Source organism: Sordaria macrospora, chromosome 2 (assembly GCF_033870435.1).
Source record: "Sordaria macrospora chromosome 2, complete sequence".
Taxonomy (NCBI): domain Eukaryota; kingdom Fungi; phylum Ascomycota; class Sordariomycetes; order Sordariales; family Sordariaceae; genus Sordaria; species Sordaria macrospora.
This window is the reverse complement of record NC_089372.1, coordinates 1,072,145-1,087,296: the sequence shown is the minus strand read 5'-3', so window position 1 is coordinate 1,087,296 and position 15,152 is coordinate 1,072,145. Positions and strand designations below refer to the sequence as shown.

Sequence of the window (15,152 nt, the reverse complement as noted above, 5' to 3'; positions counted from 1 at the left end):
AAGATATCCAACTCTACCACCTGCCCTGAAGCAACAGATGGAGAGGTAAGTTCTTCCTGGTAGATCGTATTGGACCAGGCGCCTCCGCAACCATGCAAACTTGACCGTCAGCTAATCCAATCTTTTCGCCGATACCAAGTGTGGATCGACCTCCCCGGCCCTGCACATCCGAGGATGACAAAACCCTCCATAGATACCCGTCTGTTGCCTGACTGCGTATGCACGTGGGATTTTGTGTACGACCATAGACGGAGGTGTGAAGATGCCTTGTTCCCATCTGCTTGAGGTTCAGCTTGCACGAAACTATTGCGCAGAAGGTATATAGGCTGATAACCCACACCATGGAAAAGCCTATGAGGTATGAGGAGGATTGGCTTTAAGAGAGCAGCGAAACTCCTTGCAGCTACAGTTGGACAGTTCCAAGCTGGAGAAGGGTAAGTTGTCTGCCCGCTGGCCCGAAGGCTATCGGTAGCGTGTCGACAGAATGAGTGACATTCTGTCGTGCTCACCAAGTGACACATAAGAGGTCCATATGCTATACCACCGTTTGGGTTCAAGTGAACTATAAGCATTGTGTCGTGCGCTGCTTCCACGAGAGGAAGAGGGAGACCAACAACGCCTAGGAGCTCATCACTCAATCAAAACCTGTCCCGATCTGGCTGGCAAAAGCAGTGCTGACGCTCTTCTCGTCGTCATCATAACGGCGATATCCGTTGCCGACTCCCATGCGACCATTGCTCTCGACATACTGCTTAAGGCGATCGCTCTGGCTGTAGGAAGTAGGGCGGGCAGATCCGATGGCCTCGCTAAGGCCAGCACCGAGACTCGCGCCGCCCTGTCCGATACCCTTGCTGCCGATAACACTGGAAGTAGCATCGGTGAACTCGCTGTTGGCGACGCTCTCGCCTGCGATACTCTCTGTCGCACGACCACGGCCCTTAGCGCCCGGGCGTCCATTGGGACCAGCACCCGGCAGACCAGGCCACGCCTCAGGGTGAAAGTTTGAAAACATTGTGGGGTAAGCAGAGCTCAAACCGGCACCTCCCAGAGCGGAGCTATGGATGGATGAGACGTCATCCGGGATGTACGAGATCATGGAACCAGTCTCGTAATCTCTGACGGAGCCGGCAGTCAAGGGAGCAACGTACCGGCCATTAGACGCGCCGCTGGCAACATGTTGGGTGTGGCTGCGTTGCGGCCGGTAGGCCTGGCGAGGTCTGCCAAACTGAAGAAGGGAAGGCTGGAGGTTTGTGAGAGGGCCTTCGACGAGACACTTCTTGTCCTTGAAGTGAACGAGAAGATGGTGCCAGAGCTCATGTTTGCACAGAACCTTGGGGTTACCAATAATCACCAGACCATACTTGGCACGAGTGAGGGCGACGTTAAGACGACGGGGATCCGAAAGGAAACCAATGCCTTGGTTCTCGTTGGAGCGAACGCAGGACAGCACAATGAATTCCTTCTCTCGGCCCTGGAAGGCATCGACGGAAGCGACTTCAACTTCCCTGTAGGATTCCTTCTTGAACGTGCCGGTGTTCTGCATGGTGTTGACGATGTAGCTACGCTGGCCCTCGTACGGTGTAATGACACCGATGTCGGCAGGCTTGACACCGGCCTTGAAGAAGCGTGTGACAATCTTCTCGACGTTGGCGGCCTCAGTCCGGTTGAGGTACGACGTGCCTGAGGCCGAGATTTCCTCGTTGCCCAAGTTTGACCAGAACATCATGGGAGTCTCAGGGACCGGCCAGGGGAAATCGACATCCTTGCGGAGTCTCTCGGCGGCGGTGACGCCGTTCTGCAACGATCCATCGTAGAACATGTTGGAGGGGAACTCAGAGAGGCAAGGATGCATACGATACTGAACCTTCAGGCGAATGGGGGTAAACTGGAGCTTGACCAACCTCTCGAAGAGCGACTGGTTGAGGCCAGCCTTGGCAGCCTTCTTGTTCATGATGACAGGGCCAAGCTGCTTGTGGTCACCAACCAAGACAACTTGCTTACATCCAAGGACGAGCGGAATCATGCACTCGGGTTCGGCAGACTGTGTAGATTCGTCGATGAGCACATTGCGGAACTTCATCTTAGAAAGTCGTGGATCTCCGGCACCAACACAAGTGCAGCAGACTACATCAGCGTTCTGCAGAATCTCACGCTCAGCCTGGCGCGTCAGCTGCTTGAACCTCTTTTCATCCTGAGACGAAAGCTCGCCGGTCTCGGTCTTGAGCTTGACGAGGCCATCAAGCTCCTTGTTGGTAGTGTTCATGCGAACCTGCTCATGGAGAGCCAGAAAGCTGACGGAGGACTCGACATCCTCACGGGACTTGGCGGTCAAGCGAACGACCTTCAGGCCTGTTCTATGGATCCTCTCGCAGAGCTGGTCAACGGCGACGTTAGACGGAGCGCAAACGAGAACCTGGCTGTTGCTCATCTTGGCAAGATGATAGATGATGGTGGCCGAAGTGACGGTCTTTCCAGTTCCCGGAGGACCCTGGATAAGACTGAGAGGATTGGACAAGACCTGTTTAATGGCGGCGATTTGGCTGGCATTGAGCTCGGGAAGACCAGGAACATGGAACTTCTTGGGCATTGTAATCTTGGTTGGGGCAACTTGAACCTCGTGGCCCAACAGCTTGTGGAAAATGTAACCAGAAACACTCATCTCGTCGACGGCAAATGTCTTCATGGCCAGCTGCATGCGGTCGTAGGAGGTTGCCTTCCACACATAGTCAGCCGAGAAGTTGTGTGTGCACTCTGTCGGGACGGACTTGTCATTGGCAGATTTCCGAAGTTCCACCTCAACCTCATCGGACTGGTTGTTGGGAATCTTGATGACATATCCAACACCCTCCCAAGGCGGGCGCAGCTCTCCCTTGTACTTCAGACGCATCTCGTCACCCACGGCCAGCTTGACATCACCGGACTCGATCTTGGGAAGGATGAAGCTGGCGACATGCTTGCTGTTGAGACCAAGATGCCAGCGAACTTGAAGGCCATCCTCGGACTGTGCCTCCTTCAGCTTCTTGTCGTAATCGGATTCCATCTTGACGAGAGGGCCGAAAATGTTCTGATAATGATAGGGGTCGTCGTACTTAAGCAAGACCGGGTGAGGATCATCATCAACTCCAGCACTCTTTTCGAGATCGGCAACAGTCGCGTTGGGAGCCTCCTTCCACATTTCCTCGAGCTTGGCAATCATAGGCGGCGTAAGGTGGCGGGCACGAAGCTGCTCGGCATCTGTGGGAGGGGTAACGAGCCAGCTGAGGAACGCCCTGTCCTCGATCAAGGGCTGCCACCTAGATATATCCCAGCTCATATCCTTGGTCGACGTACTGGCACCACACGGCTGGCGACAAAGCAGGACCACAACGGTGTCTGACTTGGCAGGGATAAAACCGAGGATGAAAACATTCTTGGTACCGCAGTTGTAGCATTCGAGGACGGTATCGCCAAGGGAAGACTCGGGGTGCAGCTGGACTTCCTTGTGGCGAGCTCGAACGAGATGGTTGACAATGTGAGACGAGAAGCCGCTTCCTTTGGCGCTGCAGAACCACTTGTTGCAGGCAAGGCACTTGACGACGCTGGAGGGCGAGTGGATGCCACAGTAGGCGCAAGCGTGGGGAGGCAGTTCCTTCTCCTCCACAGGGGCATCCAGCTTGAGGCTCTTCATGCCGTCGACCGGAACGCTGGCCAAACTCTCGTCGTCATCGTCGTCGAGGACCTCGGTTTCGTTGTCGTCGTCATCGTGGCGGCGTCTGGCGTTGCCACGGGGACCACGTCCACCGTAGACACCAAGGAGAAGGTTTTCATCGGGATCGATATTGGAAAGCTCGTCGGAGCCACCGGCCTTGATGGCGGCAGCAGAATCGGAAACCAGGTGGTTTCCAAGATGTGTGAAGGACACCTCCATGTTGGCCATGATGGCGAGTGGTTGACGGAGGTAAACTCTGGAGCACCAGCAGTTGGTCAGTAGGAGTCTGGGAGGGAAAGTCGAACAGTGAGGCAGGCTGTGGTGGCTATGGTGGGGACGAGGCTGGCAGTGTTGATATACGCCGCGCGTCGACGTGTAGTTGTTGGGCGGGCAATGGGAAATAATGCCGTGTGTATTTCGGTCTATGTAGAAAATATGGCACGCAGATAGACGACGTACCTTGAAGAGTTCACTCCCGGAAGTTTGGGGTGAAAGTAAAATGTGGTGTCGTATTGCGGGTTGTCGCAATGCGGGACTCTGGAAAGATGTAGTTTATGGGATTGGAAGTCGTCTAAAAGGTCACATCATCGCAGGACGGGTTGGATCGGCGTGCGGGCGGTGTTGCGCGCGGGGTTTCGAAAACCACGACACTGCCAAAATTTTGAGATTGTCGACGCAGCGTGAGACTATCGGGTCGTTGGTTCTTGGTTGTGAGGCAAATGGTTGCCGCCGTTGTTGGTGACGGTCGTTGTTTGCTTTGGGAATTTTGCCGGCGGACGACTTTGTGTTGGCGGACGGGTCACGGTTGGAGGTTGAATGGATCGGAGGGATTGATGGATGGCAACAAAATGTGGAGGTCTTTGGTCAGCAGCAGCAGCCTCTGTTTAGGTTGGAGAGGCACAGAACGTTTCTTCATCGCCTTTCCCACTGACGTCCGCTGCAGCACCCGCTGACGAACTTCCTGCCAGGGAGTCACAGCGCCTGAAAACGCCCTGTAGAAACCAGCAAGTACCGGCAAACCACAAGGGAAGGTGGCGTCTCGACCGGGCGCGATCCCGTCTCCGGCAGGCGCAAATCGAAGAATCCCATCCGCCAAGAGAAAAGGTCCGTGCACCCCGCGTTTAGTCCGATTGATTGTAACTTTTTGACTTTTTTTCCTTCCATCGCATTCAACACCCCTGTCGTCACCAACCACTCCGCCCTCCACTATCCGGACATCTGAATTTCTGCCAGTCTTCGCAGCCTTAATTCTTATCGACGACCTCATCCTCAACTACCTAGCACTTCGCTGTCGCCTAGTACACAACAAACGATTTTCCGACGTCTGCGCATTCTCCTCCGAAGTCAGTTATCGCCGTCCGATAAGGATTTCAACATAGCAAGATGATTGTAAGTGTGCCCGTTATTCTCGTCTTCTCCAAGCTCTTTTATGTCCATAGCTAACAACTGCAATAGAGAAAGCAAGCTCGCCAAAGGCGCGACTACCTTTACCGAAAAGCCCTCCTGCTCAAGGAGGCCGAAGTTGCAGAGAAGCGCGCCAAGCTAAGGTCTGCTTTGGCCTCTGGCAAGCCGCTCGACCCCGAGATTGCGAAGGACAAGGAACTGCGGAAGGACTTCGACTACGATGTTTCAAGGGATGTGAACGGCGACGCTATCGATATTGACGACGAATACTCGGAGTTGTCAGGTGTCATTGACCCCAGGATCTTGGTTACCACAAGTCGCGATCCCTCCAGCAGACTCGGCCAGTTCAGCAAGGAAATCCGCCTCCTACTACCTACCAGTGTTCGCCTCAACCGTGGTAATCTCGTTTTGGAAGACCTTGTTGGTGCCGCGAAGGCGCAAAACTTGACGGATGTTGTTTTGCTACACGAGCATCGTGGTGTCCCTACGGCCATGACCATCTCCCACTTTGTACGTTGCCCTATGCTTTACTTGCAGAAAGCATGTCCTAACCATTGCCATAGCCCCATGGTCCTACGCTCATGGTCTCCCTCCACAACGTCGTTCTCCGCGCCGATATCCCCAAGTCGATAAAGGGCACAGTCAGCGAAAGCTACCCTAGGTTAATCTTCGAGGGCTTCAACACCAAGCTTGGCGAGCGTGTGGTCAAGATCCTCAAGCACCTCTTCCCGCCCCGCGAGGCGACACAGAAACCCAACGTCGGCAACAGAGTCATCACATTTGTCAACAACGACGATACCATTGAGGTCAGACACCACGTCTATGTCCGTACCTCGTATGACTCGGTGGAGCTCAGTGAGGTCGGACCCCGGTTCACGATGAAGCCCTTCAAGATCACCATGGGCACCCTCGACAACAAGGATGCGGATACCGAGTGGCACCTTAGCCAGTACACCAGGACCAGCAGGAAGAAGAACTACTTTTAAGCGGCGAGTTGGACGAAGGAGACGCTATAGTCGTGTGGTTCTCGGTATGGGTCAGCGGGCGAAAGGACACAGCAAAATGGGCGTGGCTTCAGAGGCAATTTGCTACTGGAACACGAAGGCAAAGCACTAGGAATGGTGCTTGAGGCGGACAACCCCGAAGAAGAGGGCAGTCGAGACGAACACAAAGACGCTACCCGGCGTCAAGGAGTCGTTTTCGTCAGTCTGTCTGCTGCTCGGTATTTGGGAGGCCATTGGAAGCCCCCCTCGGATGCTTGGACGAGTTCAAGCTCATATCATCCTCCAACGCCCAAGGGAAAACGTGGCTGGCCAAGACAACGACTATTGTGTTTCAGCTTCGACGGTCTGGTGGAACCGATGAAGATAGCACCAACGTCTGACTAGTGATCGACGGGGTTTATGTGTCGGCCGCTTACCGAGTGGCTGTGAGGACTGGAAGGTCCCGCAGTGAAACGAGGATGCTGTCATGCCTGTCAAAAGACGTGTCAACACTACATACTGGGAGAGGGAATTAGAAAAGGACGAGCAGCAGTCTCATGAGATACCTGTTGGGATTTGGATGTAATTTTTAAGAGCATTGGGTTCACATAAGGACACGGAAAGGAGTTGATGGTGTAAAGGTATCATTTCTCAGGGGTGGAATACACAAAACATGTGATCGACAAATGCTTCAATCTTGGTGTAGGTACTGGGTGATGGCACGCAAAGAAAGACAGGATGTTTAAGCGGCTGAGCAGCTGAGCAGCAAGGCGGACTTGGGAACATAAAGTCCGCAGATCAATGAGATCAGTTAAAGAACCGAAAAGCAAACATTCCACGAACTCGAAACAAGCCCTGCCAAGCTTTCAGGAAAAAGACCCCTTTTCCCCTTGAGACTCCATTCCAAACAAAAAGAAAGGGGGCACGTCGGCGTGGAGACTTGGCTTCGTGGGGCCGCCTGCACGCTTCTTTTTGAGGGTCCACACGATTGGTTCCTCACCTCCCACTCTTCCAATCTTTTGGACCTGCGCAAGTGCCAATTGCCAGATCACAATCGATGATATCGTCACCGGGCGGCAACAGGATGGTTTCCCATCTGCCCATGTCTTTGCCATTGGAGAATTACGCCATCCAAGTTTGCCATCCTACCGTTCACGTGGTAACTGTGACGGCAAGTCGGAGCTATTGACAGCGGATACCACGTTCGACAACACGTCTTCAAAGAGTTCATCAGGCTGTTAGAGGTGTACCTTGTGTTGCCCTCCCTTCCCAGAACTGTTGACAAGAACAGCGAACAGCCTCACAGCCAGTTGTCAGCTTTTGAAGCTGTGCCTTGACGCTACATTTCGTGCAGACTGCTGCAGCTGAGCTTGGGCGCAGCAACAAGAACATGTGGGTCAGGAACCCGTTGAGACCGAGACTCTTTTCCCATTATAGCTTTGAGAGTCTCTGGCTCAGCATTCATCATCATGGGAAGAGACCGAGGGATAACTATTATTCATAGCAGCAGAGCATGACTTCTGAGCTTCAGTCCGAGAGAGCTTCATGGAATGACTGCATCTTATATCTATTGACTCGGATGTAAAAGCCTTTCAGCCTCTCCCAGCCGCCGCCCTGTTCAGCCCTTCCCTCCCATCGGAACTTCGATACATGATTCTAGGCCTTCCATCGACTCCGTTTCAGGGTTCCGAGTGTTCTGCAGTCTGACGAACGTGTCTGATATCATCGCATTGCTGAATAAATTGCATGTTAATTGACCTGAACAATGATATTGAATATACCTACTCATCCACGAGCATTGCAATCCAAAAGTCGACTTCCTTGAACATTCTCCGCTCCGGCACAAAGCATCAAGAAGCTGGAACCCTGTGAGAAAATAGAGCAAGAAAAAACAATGAGAAAGGATTTTGCGGGTCATTCGCACCGTTGGCGTTTTGAATCTCCGACCCCGTCTCCGTCGGGTACCTTGCTAACAAAAAAACTGCCCTGAAACTATTCCGTCTTGGGACGACTAGGCCGTACAGCGTTAACAGCATGGCCGCACCGCCAAAAACTTGCCCGCCGTGAGAGGATCGCCAGCCCACAGCCCGCTTCCTTTGCCTCCAATTCATTGGCCATTGGTCGCCCTCGCTGCTGCACCCCCAAATTTAAACGAGAGCGCACCGTCGCTGCAGGTCGCACTGCCCTCTCCGTCTTTTGCACTCAGTGACTGGTCCAGTCAAATCAGAAAAGAAGCAGCAGCCTGTTCGTCCGTCTTTTTTCCTTCAGTTTTGGTCAGCGGTCATCATATTCTGTGAGGCTGGGCTCTTTCGGTTCTTACCACACCATTCACCATTGTCGTCGCTGCACTCCTTCCGAGGTTTCCTTGTCCCTCTCTCTACCAACAACAAAACCAGTCAATACCACCCGGCGCCCCCGGTCAATTTCATCCGTACCTTATTCCTACCTTAATCCGTTAATTTGTTGGCTTCTTCCCTCTTACCGTCGCAATTGGAAGAACAACCCAAGTCTTTGTTGTGTGCGACTGAAAGAAGGATCGCACCGCCTCCCGACGTGATACACCACGACGAAACAATTGAATCAATCAATCCGACTATCCACCACCGTCAACCAACTATCCGGCACATTCACGTCCGTGCAATTGAATCGAGAACAAGCGACTTCATCTCAGAAATATCCAAACAGTAGCAACCATGTCTTATAATCAAAATCCCTACGGTCAGCCCAACCCTTACAACGAGGGTCCTTCGGCGGAGGGCGGTTACGGCGGCAGCTATGGCGACGGCAACTATGGTGGAGGATACGACAACAACGGCTACGGTCAAGTGAGCAAGCTCCCTCCATATTGCAACAAGACCTCTTCGTCGCATCCCTCGAGTCATTTAGTCCGATGATGTCGATGCGCGCCGAGGTCAAAGGTCGCAATGGAACCTCGACTATGCCGGAATTCAGATTAGCTGACCTACTTTACTCCCTTGCAGCAGCCCGAGTCACACGAGATGCAGACATATCCCCATGAACAACGTCAACCTCACGGCCCTGATGCCACAGCCACCGGCACTCCTCTATCCCAGCAAGAATTCCTGAACAGCGTCCGCGACGTCGAAGGCCATATTCAACAGTTCCGCTCGAACCTCGACCAGATCCGTACACTCCACCAACAGTCCCTCTCTGACACCAGCGGCCGCCCACCCCCGGGCCTCGAGCAGCTGCAGGCCGTGACCGAGCAGCTCAAGTCGCAGATCAAGAGCGAAGTCGACAACCTCGTATCCGATGCCACCCGCACCGGCGACAGCACCTTCAACACCAAGAAGCGCCAGGCTGAGCGCCTCAGGGATTTGTACAAGGATGCCATTCAGGCCTATCTTGTGGAGGAGCGTCGTCACAAGGGTCAAATCGGCGAGCAGGCCGTCCGTCAACTGTTGATTGTCAATCCCGATGCGACGCCCCAGGAGCAGGATGCCGTGCGCAGCGGTGACTTGCAGCAGGATCAGATCTTCCAAAGTGCTGTACGTTATTCCCCGCTTGAATATCCTACTTTACGCTTGCTAACTCCCGTCGATAGCTCCTACAATCCAACCGCGTTGGCGCCGCCAAGGCCGTTCTCGGCAACGTCCAAGCCCGCCACCAGGAACTTCTCCGCGTCGAGCAATCGATGCAAGAGCTCGCCCAGCTCTTCGAGTACCTCAACACGCTCATCGTTCAGCAGGGCGAAGTAATCGCCGACGTGGTCCAAAAGACGGAACAGGTCAATGACAACATGGACAAGGGCATCCAGGAGGTTGACAAGGGCGTCAAGCACGCCCGCAATCGCCGCAAGCTCAAGTGGTACTGCCTCCTGGTGTGCGTGCTCATCATCATCGCCATTGCGCTCGGTGTCGGTCTGGGTGTGTACTTCAACCAAAAGAAGGATTAGAAGTCCGGTGGTGGTTCGGAAGATGAAGACGCAGATGAGGCTGGCGGGTTGAAAGGGTCCAGGCCGCCGGCGCAGCAGCAGCAGCAATCACAGCAGGCGCAGGCGCAGTTTATTCCTCCGGTGCCGGTAATTCCCCCATTCGCTCCGGCGCCTGGTCCGCTTCCTACGGTTGTTCCAGTGGCTGCTGCTCCAGTGCCTACTTCAGCAGCAGGCGGAGTTGCTGGTCAGGATGGGGCTCAGGCTCCTCAGACTCAGCCCCAAGGACTGAGTTGGAACGCGACAATGGCTAGAGAGAAGAGATTCTACGGTGGGGGTTGGTAATCGATGACCGATACCCAACTCAAAACCCACACAACAAATACCCAAGAGAAGGAAGAAGGAAAGAGGTGTGGAACGATGGATATACATGATATGTATACGGGTTGGTATGTTAGCAAAGCATGTTTTTACGCGAACGAAACCCGGAACGTAATAATCACGAACGACGAATGGATTGGACGGAAGACGGACGGGCGGTGGGTGATGGATGGATGAGGAGGGGGTTTCTTCTTTTTGTTTTCTTCTATTTTCTTCTGGTGCGAAGCTTCATGTTATACTCCCCCCCGTTATGGTTTTTTGGTGCAAAACTTGTTTTACATTAGTAATTACTTTCTTCTTTTACTGCACTGCTATGGCTTTTTTCTGGTCACTCTTTGCCCGTGATAGGGGCTGTTCTGGGTTGTGTGGTGAGCAGTGTATTGTGTATGACTGAAGCGAAAAATAGACAAGTCTATATAAGTATATGCCATTAATGACATTGCTAAAGCGACTCTGTATGTTATCCTTGAACTATACAACATTTGTTTCGTTGAGGATCTTTGGCTTAAGCTCAGCGCAAATGCGCAAGTAGTGACGGGAACTCGGCTAGAAATGTGTGAGAATGAATGACTAGAGATAAGTGAGAGAGTATGATGAACCTCACAGGTAGCCATCACGCGTAGGCCGTAGAACCACTCAAAAAAAAAGTCAAAATGAAGGTGCCAGCCATACCATACCTAAATGAGGATATCACTCATGTCTTCCCTCCTTTAAATGCCTACTTACCTACCTACCTACCTACCTACCTACCTACCTACCTACCTACCTACCTACCTACCTACCTACCTACCTACCTTACTGAACGACGATGAGCATGGAAGTGAAGATTGAAGACTGAGAACTGAACCAAAGCAACTCCTGATCCTGACATGAAGCCACGAGAATTAGGACACGTTCGATATTACTACTTGCCGTATTTGATGTAAATAGGTTGTTGTTAAGTTCTTCTGGATACCTACCTACCGGGGTGAACGAGTACCGGGATGACAGGTTGATAGCACTTAGTTACTTACTTTCTGTATTTGTCCGTCGTCATCGTCGTCATCGTCGCCGTTGATACTACTGTAACTGTAACTGTTGTACCGACAGATGGATATATAGAACTAATTGATTGCTAGCGGGGAATGGCTATGTTCCCTCTCACGCTGTGTTAGGGTTTGAGTTTTGGCCTGGACAAGATGTTGCTTCCTTGTTCTGAATGGAGTTTAGCAAAGAGAGATATATAGATTGAGACCATTATGGGGAGATTACACAGGTGTTCGGGCAAGTACCATTTTGTTTTGTAAATGGAGTTGATACGTAGTTTACCTGATTGGGATGAGATAATCGCCTTCTGTAATGAGTTGGCTCAACTGACTCATGTGGCAAGACGGTATTGCATCTTGTTTACAAGCGCTTGTATACTAACCAAGCTGAATATGAATGGAATTCACCTGAAGAATTGGCGAACGAAAAGGAGATCGAGAGAGGAAGCGGGATCAACTCCATTCAACCGAATCAAATGCCAATTTGACCCTAGAACTGCAACATGACATGAATGCAATGACCTAATAGAAGGATGATAATGAATTGACGATGATGTGTAGTGACGAGGTTTTTGTCGCGAGAGAGACAGAAGAGAGAAAAGTATAAAAAGCATTGCATCCCAACCTATCCCAACCTATGTAAACACCAGCCAACCATTCATCCATTCGACCGTCCCCTTACAGCAACAAAAGCGACCCTTTTAATGTACAGTACTGCTTTTCACATTCGTTTCAAACTTTCAACGCTTTCTTTATTTCTCTTCCTTTTTATCATGCTACACAGTAATCATGACACGCTTTTACCGCATGCCGGGACCACCGCTCATACCCTGGAGCTTGCTGGCAAGCTCGGGGTAGTTCTCCTGGACCTGGATCTGTGTCCTCGTGGCTTCGGCATACGAAAGAGCGTTGACGAGTTCGCCTTCGGTGCGGGCGAGCTCGGCGGCGCGCTCGAAGAACTTGAGGGCCTCGACGACCTTGCCCTGCTGGAGGAGGAGCTGGGCCATGGTGGCGACGGCGATATCGCACTCGGGGTCGACTGGAAGCGGTTTGTTAGCGCATGATAGATTAAAATGCAATTCAAGAATGGGGCTGTCTTACTGATGAGGGCCTTCTCGCAGAGCTGCTCAGCCTCGGCGTAATCCTGCTTCCACTGGAAGAGGGCAAGAGCCTTGTTGATGAGGGGAAGAACGTTCATGCACATGGGCTTGGTCTCCTTCTCGAGGGCGATAGCAGTGTCGAACTTCTCAATGGCCTCCTGGAACTTGTTCTGGTCGAGGAGAAGCTCGCCATAGTAGTTGTAGACATCGGGAGTCTGGTCAAAGTTCTTCATGCAGCGGCGGAAGGTGGCCATGGAAGAGGCGATGGAGCCCATCTTGTACTGGGTAACACCAAGCTGGATGTGAGAGAAGATGAAGTCGGAGTCGAGGTCGATGGACTTCTGGTAATCCTTAGCCGCCTCGGCGAACTCCCCCTTAATAAAGTGGAGCTGGGCGCGGTGGTAGTAGATATCAGGGTCCTCGGCGTTCTGCTCAATGGCCTTGTTGAAGTCCTCCTCGGCCTTATCGGGGTGACCTGCATACGGGTTAGCACAGATTCCGTCAATGATTCATGGACGAAAACTTACCGAGCTCAAGGTTCATGCTAGCACGCTTGATGTAGCTCTGGGTCATCGCAGGGTCGAGCTCGATGGACTTGCTGAGATCGGCGAGAGCCTCCTCGTGCTTGCCCATGAGGCAGTGAAAGGTACCACGGAGATTGTAGGCAAGAGCCTCGTGAGCGCCAAGCTCACCGAGGTCGAGGGCCTTCTTGAAGGCGGCGGAAGCCTCCTCGTAACCAGTACCAGTCTTGCTCTCCAAGTGCTTCAAGCCGAGCTGCATCTGACCAAGGCCGGTCTCCTCGGAGAGCTCAACAGAGTCCTCGAGGCCCTCAGGGCGGGGCTTGGAGCGGAAGCTCTGGAGGTAGTTGCCGACGAAGGTAGAGCTGGGGAGCTTAGGGGGCTTGGTCTCGAGGATCTCCTTGGCCTTGTTCTCGGCGAACTTCTTGAGGAGGCGCTCGACGGCCTGGGCGCTCTGCTCGTTGCGGAAGCCGTCGATGATGCAGCTGGCGGTGAAATCGAGAAGAGCGTCGCTGTAACGGCTAAGCTGGTCGTAAGCATTGGCACGGCGGTTCAGGGCCTTGACGTAGTGGGGGTCGAGCTTGAGGGCGGCGGTGGTATCGGCGACAACCTGCTCCCACTCGGCGAGGGCATTGTGGCAAGCGGCGCGGTTGGAGAAGTAGACGGGGTCGGGCTTGCAGATGATGGCCTTGGAGTAGAGTTCGATGGCCTTGTTGAAGTCCTTGGAACCGTAGGCCTTGTTTCCGAGCTCCTTCAGCTTGGCAGCGTACGCCTTGCGCTCCTCCTCGGATAGCCTGACGACGGACTCCTCATCAATCTCGGGGAGCTCGTCGGCGCTCTCGACGACGGCGGCCTTGGGTTGTGTAGGGGCGGCCTCTTCTGTGGGGGAAGTAGCAGCCTTCTCGGCCTCCTCCTTCTCGGCCTGCTTCCGTTTCCTCCTTTCCTTCTTGCTGAGCTTGGGGCCGGACTCCTTCTGCTCCTGTGAAAGTGGGCGCAAAGGTTAGTACAAACAACGACGAGGCTTCGTGCAGCCGGGTAGGGCGCAGGGCAGCAGCAGCAGCAGCAGCAGCAGCAGCAGCAGCAGCGGGAGACGGAACGCGAGGAAGATGCGCGGCAACGTACTGATCCCTTGCGGAGGTAGTAGACAACACCGGCGGTGGTGATGACGACGGAAACACCAGCAATGGTGTAGACAACAGCCTTGTTCTCGGAGACCCAGTTGGAGACGCGGTCCCAGATGGAGGAGTCGGCCGGGACAGTGACGGGCGTGGCCACCGGGATGGGGACCGAGGGCGGCGGGATGGTGGGAGCCATGGTTATATGTGGTGATGCGAAAGGAAAACCTCTAGTAGTAGATAAGGCAAACAATCCGGATGTATACTAGATCGGAGTCGGTAGAGAGACAACCGAATGGCAAGGCTGAAGGTGGGAAATCAATCGAGGAGACGAAGGGACGGCGGCGGCAAGTTCAGAGACAGATTCCGGCAACTGCTGCAGTGACGAGTGAAGTTCCTCTATTTTTTTGAGTGGATGATGCGGGTTCCGAGCATGGGTTGGACTTGGATAGCGCGGCGACGGCCACAGCCCACGGCAACCGAACTTCAAGGTTGGGCCCGGGGTGCTCCTTCACTTTCTTCTACACTACAGGTTCTATTTCTTGGCACACGGCAGTCCACAATAAGTTCACAGGGCAGGTACGCGCACAGTCACTGGAGACGTCTAAGGAGCAAATGACAAGCTTGGTAATGCTCGATGGCATGGATGAGTATGGATTGTCTTGTCTGCTGGGGCTCCCGCTCGAGCTCCGAGATCTTCGTTGTGCGAGAAAAAAGTTGTTTTTCACGGGCGGCAGTGCGGCTGGCGGCTGGGCAACCGGCAAGCAAACAATCGAGGCCTGATACTATCGAGTAAAGAGACAGTGTTGGGCAGTTCAACGCTGAGTTGGTCTGAGCTCCTTCAAGCTACCATCTCCGATGTTGCTAGAGCAGCTGATACCTGAGCGAACTCGGTTTAAAGCTCAGCACTGTCAGTTTACCCGAAGATAACCGGGAGCTGAACCTCCCCCTTTTCCCGTCAACTTTCTTTAATCCAATGAGTTCGACATCCATATCGAATTATAGAGGCTTGATAAAGTCCCTTGTTAGAACCTGTAGGCCTCCGA

At 53.2% G+C, this 15,152-nt stretch overlaps 4 protein-coding genes across 4 annotated transcripts; 2 read left to right on the top strand and 2 right to left on the bottom strand.

The window, feature by feature from the left end:
• Positions 1–634: 634 nt before the first annotated feature.
• On the bottom strand, positions 635–3,916 carry SMAC4_07821 (uncharacterized protein; the record flags this gene model as incomplete). The annotated part of the gene is made up of 1 exon (XM_003346296.1): positions 635–3,916. The coding sequence occupies one exon, from the start codon at positions 3,914–3,916 to the stop codon at positions 635–637; it is 3,282 nt and encodes a 1,093-aa protein (XP_003346344.1).
• Positions 3,917–4,828: 912 nt separating this feature from the next.
• SMAC4_07822 (uncharacterized protein) lies at positions 4,829–6,886 on the top strand. Its single transcript, XM_003346297.2, has 3 exons — positions 4,829–5,077; positions 5,144–5,602; positions 5,656–6,886. Exons 1-3 carry the CDS (start codon positions 5,072–5,074, stop codon positions 6,076–6,078), a joined length of 888 nt encoding a protein of 295 aa, XP_003346345.1. The 5' UTR covers positions 4,829–5,071; the 3' UTR covers positions 6,079–6,886.
• A 1,404-nt stretch (positions 6,887–8,290) lies between these two features.
• On the top strand, positions 8,291–10,753 carry SMAC4_07823 (uncharacterized protein). The gene is made up of 4 exons (XM_066090698.1): positions 8,291–8,900; positions 9,057–9,584; positions 9,641–9,962; positions 9,986–10,753. The coding sequence occupies exons 1-4, from the start codon at positions 8,769–8,771 to the stop codon at positions 10,015–10,017; spliced, it is 1,014 nt and encodes a 337-aa protein (XP_065946016.1). The 5' UTR covers positions 8,291–8,768; the 3' UTR covers positions 10,018–10,753.
• A 939-nt stretch (positions 10,754–11,692) lies between these two features.
• SMAC4_07824 (uncharacterized protein) lies at positions 11,693–14,502 on the bottom strand. Its single transcript, XM_003346299.2, has 4 exons — positions 14,114–14,502; positions 13,001–13,970; positions 12,475–12,948; positions 11,693–12,412 (listed from the first exon to the last, which is right to left on the bottom strand). The coding sequence occupies exons 1-4, from the start codon at positions 14,303–14,305 to the stop codon at positions 12,174–12,176; spliced, it is 1,875 nt and encodes a 624-aa protein (XP_003346347.1). The 5' UTR covers positions 14,306–14,502; the 3' UTR covers positions 11,693–12,173.
• Positions 14,503–15,152: the final 650 nt, after the last annotated feature.